Raw genomic sequence first — 15,281 nt, forward strand, 5'->3', positions numbered from 1 at the left:
TGCAGGACGTTTGGCATTTGCCAGAGAACACCAAGATTGGCAAATTCGCCACTGACGCCCTGTGCTCTTCACAGATGAAAGCAGGTTCACACTGAGCACATGTGACAGACGTGACAGTCTGGAGACGCCGTGGAGAACGTTCTGCTGCCTGCAACATCCTCCAGCATGACCGGTTTGGCGGTGGGTCAGTCATGGTGTGGGGTGGCATTTCTTTGGGGGGCCGCACAGCCCTCCATGTGCTCGCCAGAGGTAGCCTGACTGCCATTAGGTACCGAGATGAGATCCTCAGACCCCTTGTGAGACCATATGCTGGTGTGGTTAGCCCTGGGTTCCTCCTAATGCAAGACAATGCTAGACCTCATGTGGCTGGAGTGTGTCAGCAGTTCCTGCAAGAGGAAGGCATTGATGCTATGGACTGGCCCGCCCGTTCCCCAGACCTGAATCCAATTGAGCACATCTGGGACATTATGTCTCGCTCCATCCACCAACGCCACGTTGCACCACAAACTGTCCAGGAGTTGGCGGATGCGTTAGTCCAGGTCTGGGAGGAGATCCCTCAGGAGACCATCCGCCACCTAATCAGGAATATGCCCAGGCGTTGTAGGGAGGTCATACAGGCACGTGCCACACACACTACTGAGCCTCATTTTGACTTGTTTTAAGGACATTACATCAAAGTTGGATCAGCCTGTAGTGTGGTTTTCCACTTTAATTTCGAGTGTGACTCCAAATCCAGACCTCCATGAGTTGATAAATTTGATTTCCATTGATAATTTTTGTGTGATTTTGTTGTCAGCATATTCAACTATGTGAAGAAAAAAGTATTTAATAAGAATATTTCATTCATTCAGATCTAGGATGTGTTATTTTAGTGTTCCCTTTATTTTTTGGAGCAGTGTTTTTGTTCTATTTATGCTCAGATTTGAAAATGCTAGTTAGCATAAAAGTAGACCATGCAAGACTACAAATCACTGCAAACTCCTGCACCTCATCTTTAGCTGACTCATTTGCTAACAGGTATTGTGTCAATTTAAAACTTGCCCAAGACAGTTCACAGAATTGTCAATTTAAGTAAATTTAGCCAATTTATGAATTACTAAATTTAGTTAACATTAGATAGTTAATCCTGAGATTCTTACCTTTGCCTCGATTCGGCAGTCTCATCCAGAGCATCATGGCATTTGTAGTTGTGTATGATAGCCACATTAGCAGTTAACTAGCGTTTTAATTTGTGGGGGGGGGGGGGGGGGGGTAAATACAGGCAAATATATTGATGAAAGTCCCCTTGTCTGAGAGATTTACACAGTTATCGAAATGTCATGCCAGTGTAAGCCTACACGAAACACAGCCCTTATTTTAAGAGTTCCTAAAATCCCCTATGGGAACAATGAATGGTGGAAAAACGTTTATCCTTTCTGATCACTAGGAGCAATTTGTATTCAGTGGTGTACTGCAGTTTCTGTGGACCCCCTGCAAGATCGGAGTTCGTGCCCCTCCCAACCTAAAAAAAACGAACAGATTTAATGCGTCAGCCACTCAATAACAAAGTAAGTATAATTTGAAAGTGTATAAATTCCAGCTAAATACTGTATATAACTATAGATAGTACACTGTATATATACTATATATAAACAATCCTATTGTGTTCTTTGAAATACATTTTCTTTCGTATTAATGTTAAGACCTTCATAAACACAATCAAATACTTTTTGAGATAGCATATATTAAATGTATTTATTATTAGACTGTTAGAATGTTGACACACCCCAAAAGGTAGGGCCCGAGCCTGAATTGGTATGGCTGGAGGCCCGGTGTGGTGACAATGATGGTTTCTGGGAACTGATGGCTTTTAGTTGAAGCTAGATGGAGTACAGCATTTTAGCCTAACCCTAACCAAAAATGATATGGTCTGGCCTAACCTACCCATATCAATTGGACAACATAAACACTTGGCTTGCTACAGGTGGAAATTCTAAAAGTTTTATGAAGGACATGGAAGGGTTACTTTCAAAATGATTAATTTACAACAACAACTTGATGGGAGGCAGACCCCTAGAGCTCCCTACGTTGTGTGGGCGTGTGGTACGCCAATATTTGTATTGTCTCAAGCACTGAGCACATTTCAGGTCTGCTGAGCACAAACTTGAACCTTGTGAAATTTCTATGCAACTTCCGGCACATTTACTGTGAACACTGAGGTTGTACCCACTTTAATGTATTGTTTTAACTGGGGCCAATTAGGCTACTGTGGCTATTTGATCATAATGTAGGTAGGCCTACCAGAGTGGCCTACTATAAAAAAACAATGGAGAAAATGCTTTACATTGCATTTTAATATAAAAATAGCAGTTCTATCATTCAGCCTACGGTAGCAGCCAATGTGTGGTGTTCAATGTAGGCCTACGTTCCATGAGACTTTTGAAAAAACATGCAGGGCTTGACATTAACCTGTTAATGCACTTGTCCTTCAGACAAGGTGACTGAAAATGTTGTTGTGTTATTTGACGCAAGAAATCACTTTACAAAATTAAATTCATTATTATTCCCATACCATTATTACAGAGAACCAGACAAATTATGCTACCCTCTGCCTATTGGCTACTTAGCTTATTCAAGCCTTTCTCAAAATACAACATTGCCCCTTTAAGACAAAGAAAAAACCTCCTTAATGGACTCACTTTTCAAATATGGCTAGAAATGTACAAGGTTTGTGCTCTTGTAGGAAGCAATCACTCCCACATTGCTGAGTACAAATTAGTTTTAACTGGGTTAATAACTCACTAACTAGCAAAGAATATGAACAAATATACACACCTGGCTACATGCAACTCTTGCTTTGATTTCAAAACAAGCCATTATAATCCTGACACTCATGCTGTAAAACAGTCCAGTTCCAAGTGAACGGCACAAATCCATATATGGCAATGGTCTATTTGCATATAGTTAGTTTTGCATACTAAGTCTTGCATAGTATACTAAGTCTTGCATAGTTCGTTTTCTTTCGGGTATGTTGCGTTGAAAGTGTCTAATATTGCGTTGATTCGATCACCATTCCCACATTAAAGGGAAACGTTGACTTGATTGTGTTAACTAATGGGGAAAACTCAAGAAAGTTGAGTAAAATTCAATCTCGTGCTTCTCTGTGCTGGTTTTTCTTCTGCGCTGCAGTCCATGGGGAGCTGCGCAGGCCCCGGTAGTTTAGAGGGAACATTGGATTCAAGTATTGTGTTTACAAGACTTATTATTTTCTAAGACAAGAGACAACATGTTAGACTTATTTTATCATAATACACTTCATGCGGTGAAATATGAAAAAAAGAGACACGGCACAAGCTTCCCGTTTCCATGGCGACGTTGTCACACAACCTGCTTGCTGCAGAAACCAGACAGCTGTCGCTAAGCTAACCTCTGTGTTTCATTGTAACTTCATAGCAAATATGGAGTTCACAGGGAGCAGTTACACTGGAGCCTTCAAGAATGGCAGGTAAATTATTTTTTTTAAATTGCCGTAGGCCAGTTTGCAAAACTTCTATGTGTCAAAGTGTAATGTGACATAACGTTAGCTAGCTTACTTTAGCAGTAGTGGGTAGCTAGCTAGCTTGCACCAGTTCTGGCACAAGTTGAAGTCCAATGTTCTTATCATCTCACCATTGGTGAATTAGCTATGTCCTTTGTTCTGTTCCTCAGGATGGAGGGAGAAGGAGAGTATAAATTCCCCACAGAGACAAGATATGTTGGGGATATGAAGGATGGCATGTTCCATGGAAAAGGTGTTCTCTATTTTCCAAATGGAAGCAAATATGAAGGAACTTGGGAGAAAGGGATATCCAAACAGGTGTGGAGCATACTTTCTGTGATTGTGTGTGTGTGTGTGCACCTTCATGCCTGTGTGTGTGTGTGTGTGTGTGTGTGTGTGTGTGTGTGTGTGTGTGTGTGTGTGTGTGTGTGTGTGTGTGTGTGTGTGTTTCGCATTGGTTATAGTGGCCATTACATCTGGTCCCCTTTAGCAATCATTCACATTCATTGTCGCAGTTATTCCGTTTCCATACCTCTCCTCCAACATGTGCTCTCTGCATGTTCCACACAGGAAAACATTCCTTTTTGGTCAACCGTTCATTCATGCGTATCTCAGCCATAATAGTAACCAGTTCGATTATTATCATGATTACTGCGGTCCATTAGACATGATCTAGGTTTAGCAAGCCCATGACCAAACACACCTCACTCCCATCCAGCTCAGACCTCTCTTTGTTTCATGGTAAAAACTCCACAGGATATGGAACATAGATCTCTCAACAAAGGATGCACGATTAAAGACTATTCAACCATATTGACATACTTAGGCCTATGTTGTGGTGAAATGTAATTCCCCAATTCAAACAGAATTGAAGTGGTGAAAAGTTTGTCTGTTTTTTTCCCCCTAATATCCCTTATTTGCCATTAGATACAAGTTTCAAAGTTATGACTAAATAACAACAGTTATGTTGCAGGATACTACAGTGTTTCTTCCACAGGGAAAGTATACCTTCTCTGATGGGCTTGAGTACCAGGAGAAGGACTGGGACTTCTGTGATGGTTATGACAGACAGTTCTACACTGAGAGGTGCAATGGACTCAAACCTGCAGGTAAAACATGAACTTCTTCTTTTTTAATGAAAATCTACCTTTTTACAAGCAGACTAAATCGTAAAGTAATAGGATAATAATCTATTCAGTTTCAATAACCTTAGCAATGGGATAGAACATATTATCTCAATGGTTTTTACCACAATCTGTATGTTTTGTCAAATTCAGTCACCTTGTTTTTTGTTGTTTGTCTCAGGACTTGACCAGTCACTGACTCTCTGTCTATCTGTCCTGGCAGGGGAGTCTCAGCTGACAGACCTGGACCCGCCGCGTGTCATCCCAGATGGCTGCTATGACTGTGGGGACGGCTTCTACGACCCCAACACCAGGGTTATCACTGACTATGAGCATCAATTCCTGAGGAACGCAGGTGAGCAGAGACTGTTGGAGCTCACTTCAAGGTTTTGACACTGAGTGTGAAAACAGATCCAGGCGTATTGTATCACATATATTTCTGACCTCCGGCTCATTTGAATGCGCAGTAACCTCCAATTTTCCAGTACTGAGTTTGACTTTGTCTTTTATCTTAACTTATCATATTTTTGGGCCTCATTCCTTTATCACAGGGGTGCAACTTTGGTTTTAGAAGTGGGGGGGGCATAACTTTATTTATTTATATATATATTTTAAATCCAGTTGGATAAACACCCCAAACAGGTTACCCAACCACTCAGAGGCGTCCACATGGCCCTAAAGCACACAGTTTCCTTGTTTTGTATCACATTCCATTGATAAAACTGGGGGGGACAAAAATGCAATTTTAGAATGTAGTACAAAACGAGGCAACGGTGTGCCTCGTCCCCAGCGAAAGTTGCACCCCTGCTTTATTATAATGTTCAGGGCAATTATTATCCCATCAGTAAACTCTGGTCACCTGGGAAACATTTGATATTAAAAACTGATAAAATACTATAAACGGATTACCCATATTCTCTAATGTAAGATTATTTCAGCCAGATACTTTGCTGAGGCAGCCTTATTACCCTATAACTCATCATCTGTAGTCCTCTCAGCCAAGCATGCCTCTCCACTGCAGTCATTTTAGTTTTGTTTTCAAAGGGAAAATTTTAAACACATTTTTTCCACCCATTGAGTGCCCGATGTGGGATCTTTGATTTGAAGGCAACGAGGTCTGTCAGGTTTTGAGATAGGAATTCCAATAGCCGTGCCAGTTTTTCATAGTTTTTGCATCACCAGACAATGTCATGGATTACGAACGGTTATGGATCTAATCGTCTCTCTGTGAATGGGATGGATGGGGGTGTATCTATGGGAGACAGCCTAGCTGTGATGTCATCGTCTGTCTTGTGAAATAATAGCCACACTATATTCTATTTCTTGCCATAGGTTGCAGCTAAGCCGGCATTATTTGGAAACAGTGAGTGTATAGGCTTAGACTATATACACACATAAAATGCTAAATATGATATGAAAGTGTATATTTATGACTGCCTTTGATCAGCCTGCCACAAACACAGGTGTGTGTATGTGGATGATCACTGACTGACTCAGGGGTTTAGGACTTACTAGTGGTCCCAGATTTACTAGAGGTCCTAGTCAGGCCATGACATTCCTGCAATGGTTTAGGATGTACTAATGGTCCCAGCCAGACCATGACAGGCAGGCAGTGGTTTAGGATGTACTAGTGGTTCCAGCCAGACCATGACAGGCAGGCAGTGGTTTAGGATGTACTAGTGGTTCCAGCCAGACCATGACAGGCAGGCAGTGGTTTAGGATGTACTAGTGGTTCCAGCCAGACCATGACAGGCAGGCAGTGGTTTAGGATGTACTAGTGGTTCCAGCCAGACCATGACAGACAGGCAGTGGTTTAGGATGTACTAGTGGTCCCAGCCAGACCATGACAGGCAGGCAGTAGTTTAGGATGTACTAGAGGTCCCGGCCAGACCATGACAGACAGGCAGTGGTTTAGGATGTACTAGTGGTCCCAGCCAGACCATGACAGGCAGGCAGTGGTTTAGGATGTACTAGAGGTCCCGGCCAGACCATGACAGGCAGGCAGTGGTTTAGGATGTACTAGTGGTCCCAGCCAGACCATGACAGGCAGGCAGTGGTTTAGGATGTACTAGAGGTCCCGGCCAGACCATGACAGGCAGGCAGTGGTTTAGGATGTACTAGTGGTCCCAGCCAGACCATGACAGGCAGGCAGTGGTTTAGGATGTACTAGTGGTCCCAGCCAGACCATGACAGACAGGCAGTGGTTTAGGATGTACTAGTGGTCCCAGCCAGACCATGACAGGCAGGCAGTGGTTTAGGATGTACTAGAGGTCCCGGCCAGACCATGACAGACAGGCAGTGGTTTAGGATGTACTAGTGGTCCCAGCCAGACCATGACAGGCAGGCAGTGGTTTAGGATGTACTAGAGGTCCCGGCCAGACCATGACAGGCAGGCAGTGGTTTAGGATGTACTAGTGGTCCCAGCCAGACCATGACAGGCAGGCAGTGGTTTAGGATGTACTAGTGGTCCCAGCCAGACCATGACAGACAGGCAGTGGTTTAGGATGTACTAGTGGTTCCAGCCAGATCATGACAGACAGGCAGTGGTGTATGATGTACTAGCCAGACTATAGTTTGGTAAACCCTGTCTAGAGTAACTATACGCAACATGATACAGATGAGTGTCCTCATATTAATCACTGCTTGATCCGGAGCATGCAAATCTCATTTATGTATATAGACAACAGACAGACAAAAACAGACAAAGAGATGCATATCCTGAACAGATGTCCTGAACATGTGCAATAAGAAATATGTTCAGATTTTTTCCTTCATAACAGTTCTGGTATTGACCAATGAAACGGAGGGGAGGAAGGTAGTGTTGAAGGAGAAAAGAGGAGGAGCTGTAAAATACAGTTGTTCCAATCATTGGATTCAGATTAATTTGGTGTCTGCTGTTTGTACTGCGTATTGGTAGGGCATTTTTCTACAGGAAATCTTTGATTGATTTAGCAGTATACCGTAGACGGCCTTGGGTATTACAGCTACTATCAGGAATGAAATGTCAGCCATTCAAAACCACCATTATAAACTGGGTGGTTCGAGCCCAGAATGCTGATTGTCTGAAAGCATACCACGGGTATGACAAAACATGTATTTTTACTGTTCTAATTATGTTGGTAACCAGTTTATAATAGCAATAAGGCACCTCAGGGGTTTGTGGAAAGACATTCCTTTTCCACATTGCATCGTGCCTAATAACAGCACTTAACTGTGGTATATTGGCCATATTGGACATATATGTATTGCTTTAATATACCCCTCAGATCCATTATCTTGATGCTCCATTTCTGTTAGCCCTTACTTAGGAACTAATATAGTGAAGAATTTAAAATGAAATATGCATATAAGCTTTCAATAGACAGCCAGTGTGTGTGAGGAACCGCACGCACAAGAAGGATCATTGGGCCTCGTCACATCACGTGACGAGGAACACTGTGTCCTCTGGATCTATGTTAATAATCTCTGAGAGGTTGAAGGTATGTCTGTCAAAATGGGTGTGAAGACAGAATTTAATGCCAATGGCTTCCATCCAGGAAGGAGAAGAGCAGAGGGCCCCGGCACTAACTGGACATTGAGAGGAACTGCTCTCCCTGTGGGGACCATGTGTTTTGAAGAGGAGAGGAAAGAGTGCAGTCACCGCTGTGGAAGAGGACAGAAGAAGGGATGTGTGCGGGGGGAAGGGGGAGCGGAGCAGGGCCCTCAGACCAGAGCGATGCTGGGCCAGGCAGGGAGGGTCAGGGAAGTGCCCAGGCTTTGGGCCAAGACATGAAAAGAAGCACAAAAGCAGATGGAAGGAAGAAGCCGTGAGGAAGAATCTCTGAGTCTTCACAGCAGCAGCCCAGCTGAGGAAAGATGAGGTGAAACGGGTCATCTGGACTAGACCCAACCCCTCTGAGGTCGGTCCAGTCGGGGAGTGGAGTCGTGGCGCGGGTGGAAGTAAGGTGTGTCTTACTTCCACCACCTTCCTGCCAACCAACGCCACATGGAGCCCACTGCTGCCTGATCAACTGACATGCTTGAATTTCTCCAGCTATACAAGAGCTCTTATGGAGCAGCTTTTTAATTCCAGAGATACATAGAGTGCATCATCCATCACACAATATACGCTACAAACTGAACAGAGTCAATAGTGGAATACAGGAACAGATTGAGCTGATACACACTACATCTCTGCAGTCTTATCAGCACAAAACTAACTATCTGTAATGTAAAGTACTTAAGTAAAATACTTTAAAGTGCTACTTAAGTAGTTTTGGGGGGTATCTGTACTTTTTCTACATCCATAAAGAAAATCATGTACTTTTTAATCCATACATTTTCCCTGACACCCAAAAGTCCTCGTTACATTTTGCATGGCTGGCAGGAAAATGGTCCAATTCACGCACTTATCAAGAGAACATCCCTGGTCATCGCAATTGCCTCTGATCTCATTAAACACAAATGCTTTGTTTATAAATTGTGTGTTGGAGTTGTGTGTTGGAGTTGTGTGTTGGAGTTGTGTGTTGGAGTTGTGTGTTGGAGTTGTGTGTTGGAGTTGTGTGTTGGAGTGTGCCCCTGGCTATCCATAAATAGAAAAAATAAAATGGTACCGTTTGGTTTGTTTAATATAGAGCATTTGAAATGATTTATAATTTTACTTTTACTTTCAACACTTAAGTATGTTTTAGCAAATTTACATTTACTTTTGATACTTAAGTATATTTAAAACCAAATACTTTTAGACTTTTACTCAAGTAGTATTTTACTGGGTGACTACCCTTTTTACCTGAGTAATTTTCTATTTAGCTATCTTTACTCAAGTATGACAATTGGGTACTTTTTCCACCACTGGTATTTATCTGTCTGTCTGTAATTGTCTGTTGTTCGCCCTGGCATCGAGCAGGAGCAGCCCTACAAGTGGTCAGGAACCCTATTGCCACATTGTTTGTTGCAGTTTCCTGTTTCTGGAATAACTTCTTTTGAAAGTCGTAAGGGTTCACATTCAAAACATCCCTCTGCCAAGGAAAACAGCCTTGGTTTGAGCTACTGCCACTTGGTTGTGAGTCGAGGTGTGTTCCCAAAATGGCACCCCTATTCACTATATAGTGCACTACTTTTGACCGGAGCCTGATGGGGGCTTGTGCCATTTGGGACGCAGACAAGCGGAAGCCTTTTCAAGCAGATACAATCAGCGTATTCATGTTTACTGTATTATCACTGGGTACAGGTCAGCGTCTTCATATTCACTGTAATATCACTGGGTACAAGTCAGTGTCTTCATATTCACTGTAATATCGCTGAGTACAGGTCAGTGTCTTCATATTCACTGTAATATCACTGGGTTCAGGTCAATGTCTCCATATTCACTGTAATATCACTGGGTTCAGGTCAGTGTCTTCATATTCACTGTAATATCACTGGGTTCAGGTTATCATGGTTATTTTTACTGTAATATCACTGGGTACAGGTCAGTGTCTCCATATTCACTGTAATATCACTGGGTTCAGGTTATCATGGTTATTTTTACTGTAATAGCACTGGGTTCAGTTCATCGTATTCATGTTTACTGTAATATCACTGGGTACAGGTCAGTGTATTCATATGTACTGTAATATCACTGGGTACAGGTCAGTGTCTTCATATTTACTGTAATATCACTGGGTTCAGGTCAGTGTCTTCATATTTACTGTAATATCATTGGGTTCAGGTCTGTGTCTTCATATTTACTGTAATATCACTGGGTTCAGGTCAGTGTCTTCATATTTACTGTAATGTCACTGGGTTCAGGTCAGTGTCTTCATATTTACTATAATATCACTGGGTTCAGGTTATCATGGTTATTTTTACTGTAATAGCACTGGGTTCAGTTCATCGTATTCATGTTTACTGTAATATCACTGGGTTCAGGTCAGTGTCTTCATATTTACTGTAATATCACTGGGTTCAGGTCTGTGTCTTCATATTTACTGTAATATCGCTGAGTACAGGTCAGTGTATTCATGTTTACTGTAATATCACTGGGTACAGGTCAGTGTATTCATATGTACTGTAATATCACTGGGTACAGGTCAGTGTCTTCATATTTACTGTAATATCACTGGGTTCAGGTCAGTGTCTTCATATTTACTGTAATATCATTGGGTTCAGGTCTGTGTCTTCATATTTACTGTAATATCACTGGGTTCAGGTCAGTGTCTTCATATTTACTGTAATGTCACTGGGTTCAGGTCAGTGTCTTCATATTTACTGTAATATCACTGGGTTCAGGTTATCATGGTTATTTTTACTGTAATAGCACTGGGTTCAGTTCATCGTATTCATGTTTACTGTAATATCACTGGGTTCAGGTCAGTGTCTTCATATTTACTGTAATATCACTGGGTTCAGGTCTGTGTCTTCATATTTACTGTAATATCGCTGAGTACAGGTCAGTGTCTTCATATTCACTGTAATATCACTGGGTTCAGGTCAATGTCTCCATATTCACTGTAATATCACTGGGTTCAGGTCAGTGTCTTCATATTCACTGTAATATCACTGGGTTCAGGTTATCATGGTTATTTTTACTGTAATATCACTGGGTACAGGTCAGTGTCTCCATATTCACTGTAATATCACTGGGTTCAGGTTATCATGGTTATTTTTACTGTAATATCACTGGGTACAGGTCAGTGTCTTCATATTTACTGTAATATCACTGAGTTCAGGCCAGTTTCTTCATATTTACTGTAATATCATTGGGTTCAGGTCTGTGTCTTCATATTTACTGTAATATCACTGGGTTCAGGTCAGTGTCTTCATATTTACTGTAATGTCACTGGGTTCAGGTCAGTGTCTTCATATTTACTGTAATATCACTGGGTTCAGGTTATCATGGTTATTTTTACTGTAATGGCACTGGGTTCAGTTCATCGTATTCATGTTTACTGTAATATCACTGGGTTCAGGTCAGTGTCTTCATATTTACTGTAATATCACTGGGTTCAGGTCTGTGTCTTCATATTTACTGTAATATCACTGGGTTCAGGTCAGTGTCTTCATATTTACTGTAATATCACTGGGTACAGGTCAGTGTCTTCATATTTACTGTAATATCACTGGGTTCAGGTCAGTGTCTTCATATTTACTGTAATATCACTGGGTTCAGGTCATCGTGTTCATGTTTACTGTAATATCGCATTATGTTATTTCCTGAAACCATCTCCTCTACAATCCTAAATCAAGTGCAAATCAAAATGTATTCATCACGTACACAGTTTACAGCAGGTATAAAAGGTACAGCGAAATGCTTATGTTCCAGGTCGCTCAACAATGCAGTACATTAATCAATAATTATTTACATTTCAACAAATAGACTCCCCCACAATCATGACAACTCCAATGTCAACCATACTCCAGTATTAGCCCAAGTAACCGACTGGCAGCATTAAGTAATGTTAAGTCTATTGGTCAAGGTGATCTGACAGCCATTAAGTTAATTTAACACTTTAAAGTGTTGCGTCTCCATTAGTTGGCAGGAAACACTTTTCCCTTCGAGTGTTTTTTAAGGATTAAGATAAACATGTTTTAACAAGGAGCCATTATCGTTTCCCTACCGCACCATGTACACCACTGCTCCTGGGTGAGTCGGAGCTTTTTTGTGAGAGAGTTTGGGGAATTAGTTGATATCCAGTTAATGGCCAGCAGCAAATGTCCGGGGGGGCTAGAGGGAAAGGCATAGTCAGTAAGAGAAAAGTGGTTCATCAACAAGACAATATTTGTAGCAACAATGTCATGTTTATGATGTGCTAATTGATATGCATTATACAAAGGGTGGGTGGGTCCTGAATGCTGATTGGTTAAAAGCGCATTCCAGCCGGTGTCTATTCCACAAGTTATATGTAACAGGCAATATAGCCTACAGCTAGTGTACAGCTAGTGTTTCCAATCATTTTGTTGTTGTTGTACTTTTATCATATTTTATTTCATGACAGTCATGTGTAGATAAATTAATCAAACAATACAACCATGCATCCTACAATTATTTGGATCTGGTGGATAATATTTTTTGGAACAGATTTAGGATTTTTTTTTAAACTAAAATGTGTAGGCTAAATTATTTTTTCCAATAATTAATACATTCCAAATGAATGTCTCTAAACGCCCCTAAACACTCATTATGGAAGGCTTTCTATAAGACGTCCACAGTAACAATTTAAAAACACATGAAGTGTATGTTAAGTGTTCACAATTTACATTTTATTTCAGATTGCTTCCGAACCGTGGTGGCCACCTGTGCCCTCAAATAGAATTGTATTAAAGTAGGAGTGACTTTTAAACACTCTGAACGATCACAATCCAGGGCAAATTACAGCATATGAACATGTGTGAATTCTATCTCATTACCATACGCGCTCGGAGAAACGGAAGGCCTAATTGCAGTTCTATAAGACCTCGCAACAGGCAGAAACCGGTGCAGTGGTATTAATTGGTTTAAAATAGTGATGAAATGACCTTCTTGACGCTGACCTCCGTTTGTTGAGAAGGGGGAGGCAACACAACGCGACAAAAAGGGTGGATAGGCTGTTTATCGCATGCAGTTACCGTGGTGCATGGAGCAGACCGTGGCCCGTTCGCAACTGTGATTTCTATTTCTGAACGCGCGCGCCAGGTAGAGTGGCGAGAGAGGCGACTTGGAGTGGCTGGGGCTATCGCAGGCAATTACAAACAATCAGGCTAGAGCTTCAGACCTGTGCCCAACAATGGGCCCAGCGCACACTGTTCCCCCAGATGAGCTCTCAAGTGTGTGCAGCTGCGACGCTTCGATTCAGTCCCAGCAGAGATGCTACCTCTTGCTCTGCAATTATCAAGTAATTTCAGTTTTAACTATGAAAAACACTATATTATCCGCAGTTTTGGTAGTCGAGTCATCCTTGTTAAAATTGTCGTTCATTTTTTTGGTGATTTATTGGTGGTTGAAGTACCACTAAGAAGTTATTTTCTCCTAATTGTTACCCTGATTTTTCACTGAGATGTAAATCGTTATTGAGTTGAATGTGTCCATTTCAAAAGCTCTGATATAATTATATGCATCCAGTCCAGTGTCCTTTTTCGTCTTCCTCGATCACATTTTAACATTACAATTTTAATGAACTATTAGAATAAGTTATTTCTTTATACCCTTTCAGTTAGAATAATTGTGTGTTTAAAACGTGTTTTAAAAGGTTGTTGCTTTATTCTGACCTTCGTGGTCTTACTTGATTATTCTGAAAATCTATTTATTTTCCTGCAGATGACTATGAACGGGAGTGGATTGTGTCCACTTGTCGGAAGAGCTGGGATGAGATCGTTGGACATTCACCTGACAACTAGGCGGAATTTCAGAACTGGACATTGAGTTGAGGGGCCTGAGCAGCTGCTGATTTAAAGGCAGCTAATTTATGGAATGTTTAACTGTATAGGCTACCTGTGAATCATATTTTGTGAAATATGGAATATTACACATTTTCGTTATATATATGATTTTAACAGATGCATAAAAACATCGGTAGGTTTATTTCAGATGCACAAAAACACAGCGAAACGCATGTAATGTAGCCAGCCTATACTGAAATGTGATAAAGTCTAGATCGAAAAAGATGCTAATGCTTCAAACATGTTCATGCAGAATGAGGAAAAAAAACATTTTGGATTTGTAACTTGTAAAGCCATTTGTTTACGTGTAATGTTTGTCCTTAATTCTCTGCATGGTGCTTGGTGCTGCCTGTGTAATCAGTGTCAGATTGTTCTCTCAAGTGTCCTGAAAGACTCTGCAGGTAGCAAGCAGCCTAATGGATGCAAATCAACATGAGATGACTTCCTGTTATACGTGCAATATATGCAGTTGCTATAGGTTTTGTTCTAGTTGTAGTCTTATATTGATATATATCTTGTCTGTCTCTACAAAAACACACCAATGTAAAACCCTCAAAATCGAACATGCATTCAACTATAGAAATATGCAAAGAAATCTCAATATAAGCTCCGATAATTGTATTTTCTACTATAATGCTGTTTTTTTTTTTGGGGGGGGGGGATATTTCTGTAGTTTTATGCATGTTCGATTTTGAGGGTTTTACATTTGTGTGTGTTTTTGTACAGACAGACAAGCTTATATTCTGAGTGAGACGTTATGTCTGCCTCAGCGAGAGCTGCCCTTTGAAACAGAACCCAGAATAGGGGATCAATCTCATGATGCAGCCTGACAGTGACTTCCTGTCTGTGATGGCGCTCCGCTGGGCTCGCGGGAGGAATCAGCAGCAGAGCCGTGGAGAAAGAGAGGAGAGGGGAGTAATTACTGCACACACTGACCCATGAAGCGCTCACTAGCACAGCCATCGGCCTGTGATTGCTTCCTACCCCGCGCCGGGCACACCCGCACGCACACAACCAGGCAAACCCAGGTTTAAGGAAAATTCAAACACACCAGAATAACTCCGAGGCCTATACAAATGTACAATGAATGATGCATATAGCGTAACATGTGCAGACACGGTTATCCAGCAGGATCACTTAACCTTGACCACGGATTTCATATTTCAAGATCTATTTTTAAATTGGCACCTCTGCGTGTGCGTGCGTGTGTCCTTTATTGATTGTTTGGGATAAGGAGGTTAAAGTGCTTCTTGCATCAAATTGTT

General features: G+C 41.5%; 1 protein-coding gene across 1 annotated transcript; it reads left to right on the forward strand.

Annotated features, from left to right (window-relative positions):
- Window positions 1–3,142: 3,142 nt before the first annotated feature.
- Window positions 3,143–15,276, forward strand: LOC110536991 (MORN repeat-containing protein 5). Its single transcript, XM_021622673.3, has 5 exons — window positions 3,143–3,484; window positions 3,688–3,835; window positions 4,515–4,626; window positions 4,865–4,996; window positions 13,895–15,276. The coding sequence occupies exons 1-5, from the start codon at window positions 3,309–3,311 to the stop codon at window positions 13,972–13,974; spliced, it is 648 nt and encodes a 215-aa protein (XP_021478348.2). The 5' UTR covers window positions 3,143–3,308; the 3' UTR covers window positions 13,975–15,276.
- Window positions 15,277–15,281: the final 5 nt, after the last annotated feature.

This window comes from Oncorhynchus mykiss, chromosome 12, assembly GCF_057628025.1.
Source record: "Oncorhynchus mykiss isolate SJ-2025 chromosome 12, ASM5762802v1, whole genome shotgun sequence".
Taxonomy (NCBI): Eukaryota; Metazoa; Chordata; class Actinopteri; order Salmoniformes; family Salmonidae; genus Oncorhynchus; species Oncorhynchus mykiss.

Excerpts from the sequence above, each read along its gene's own strand:
- LOC110536991 (XM_021622673.3), top strand. The coding sequence starts at position 3,309 with ATGAAAAAAAGAGACACGGCACAAGCTTCCCGTTTCCATGGCGACGTT. Across the intron at positions 3,485-3,687 it reads GGAGCCTTCAAGAATGGCAG|GATGGAGGGAGAAGGAGAGT; the intron begins GTAAATTATTTT and ends TCTGTTCCTCAG. Across the intron at positions 4,627-4,864 it reads CAATGGACTCAAACCTGCAG|GGGAGTCTCAGCTGACAGAC; the intron begins GTAAAACATGAA and ends CTGTCCTGGCAG.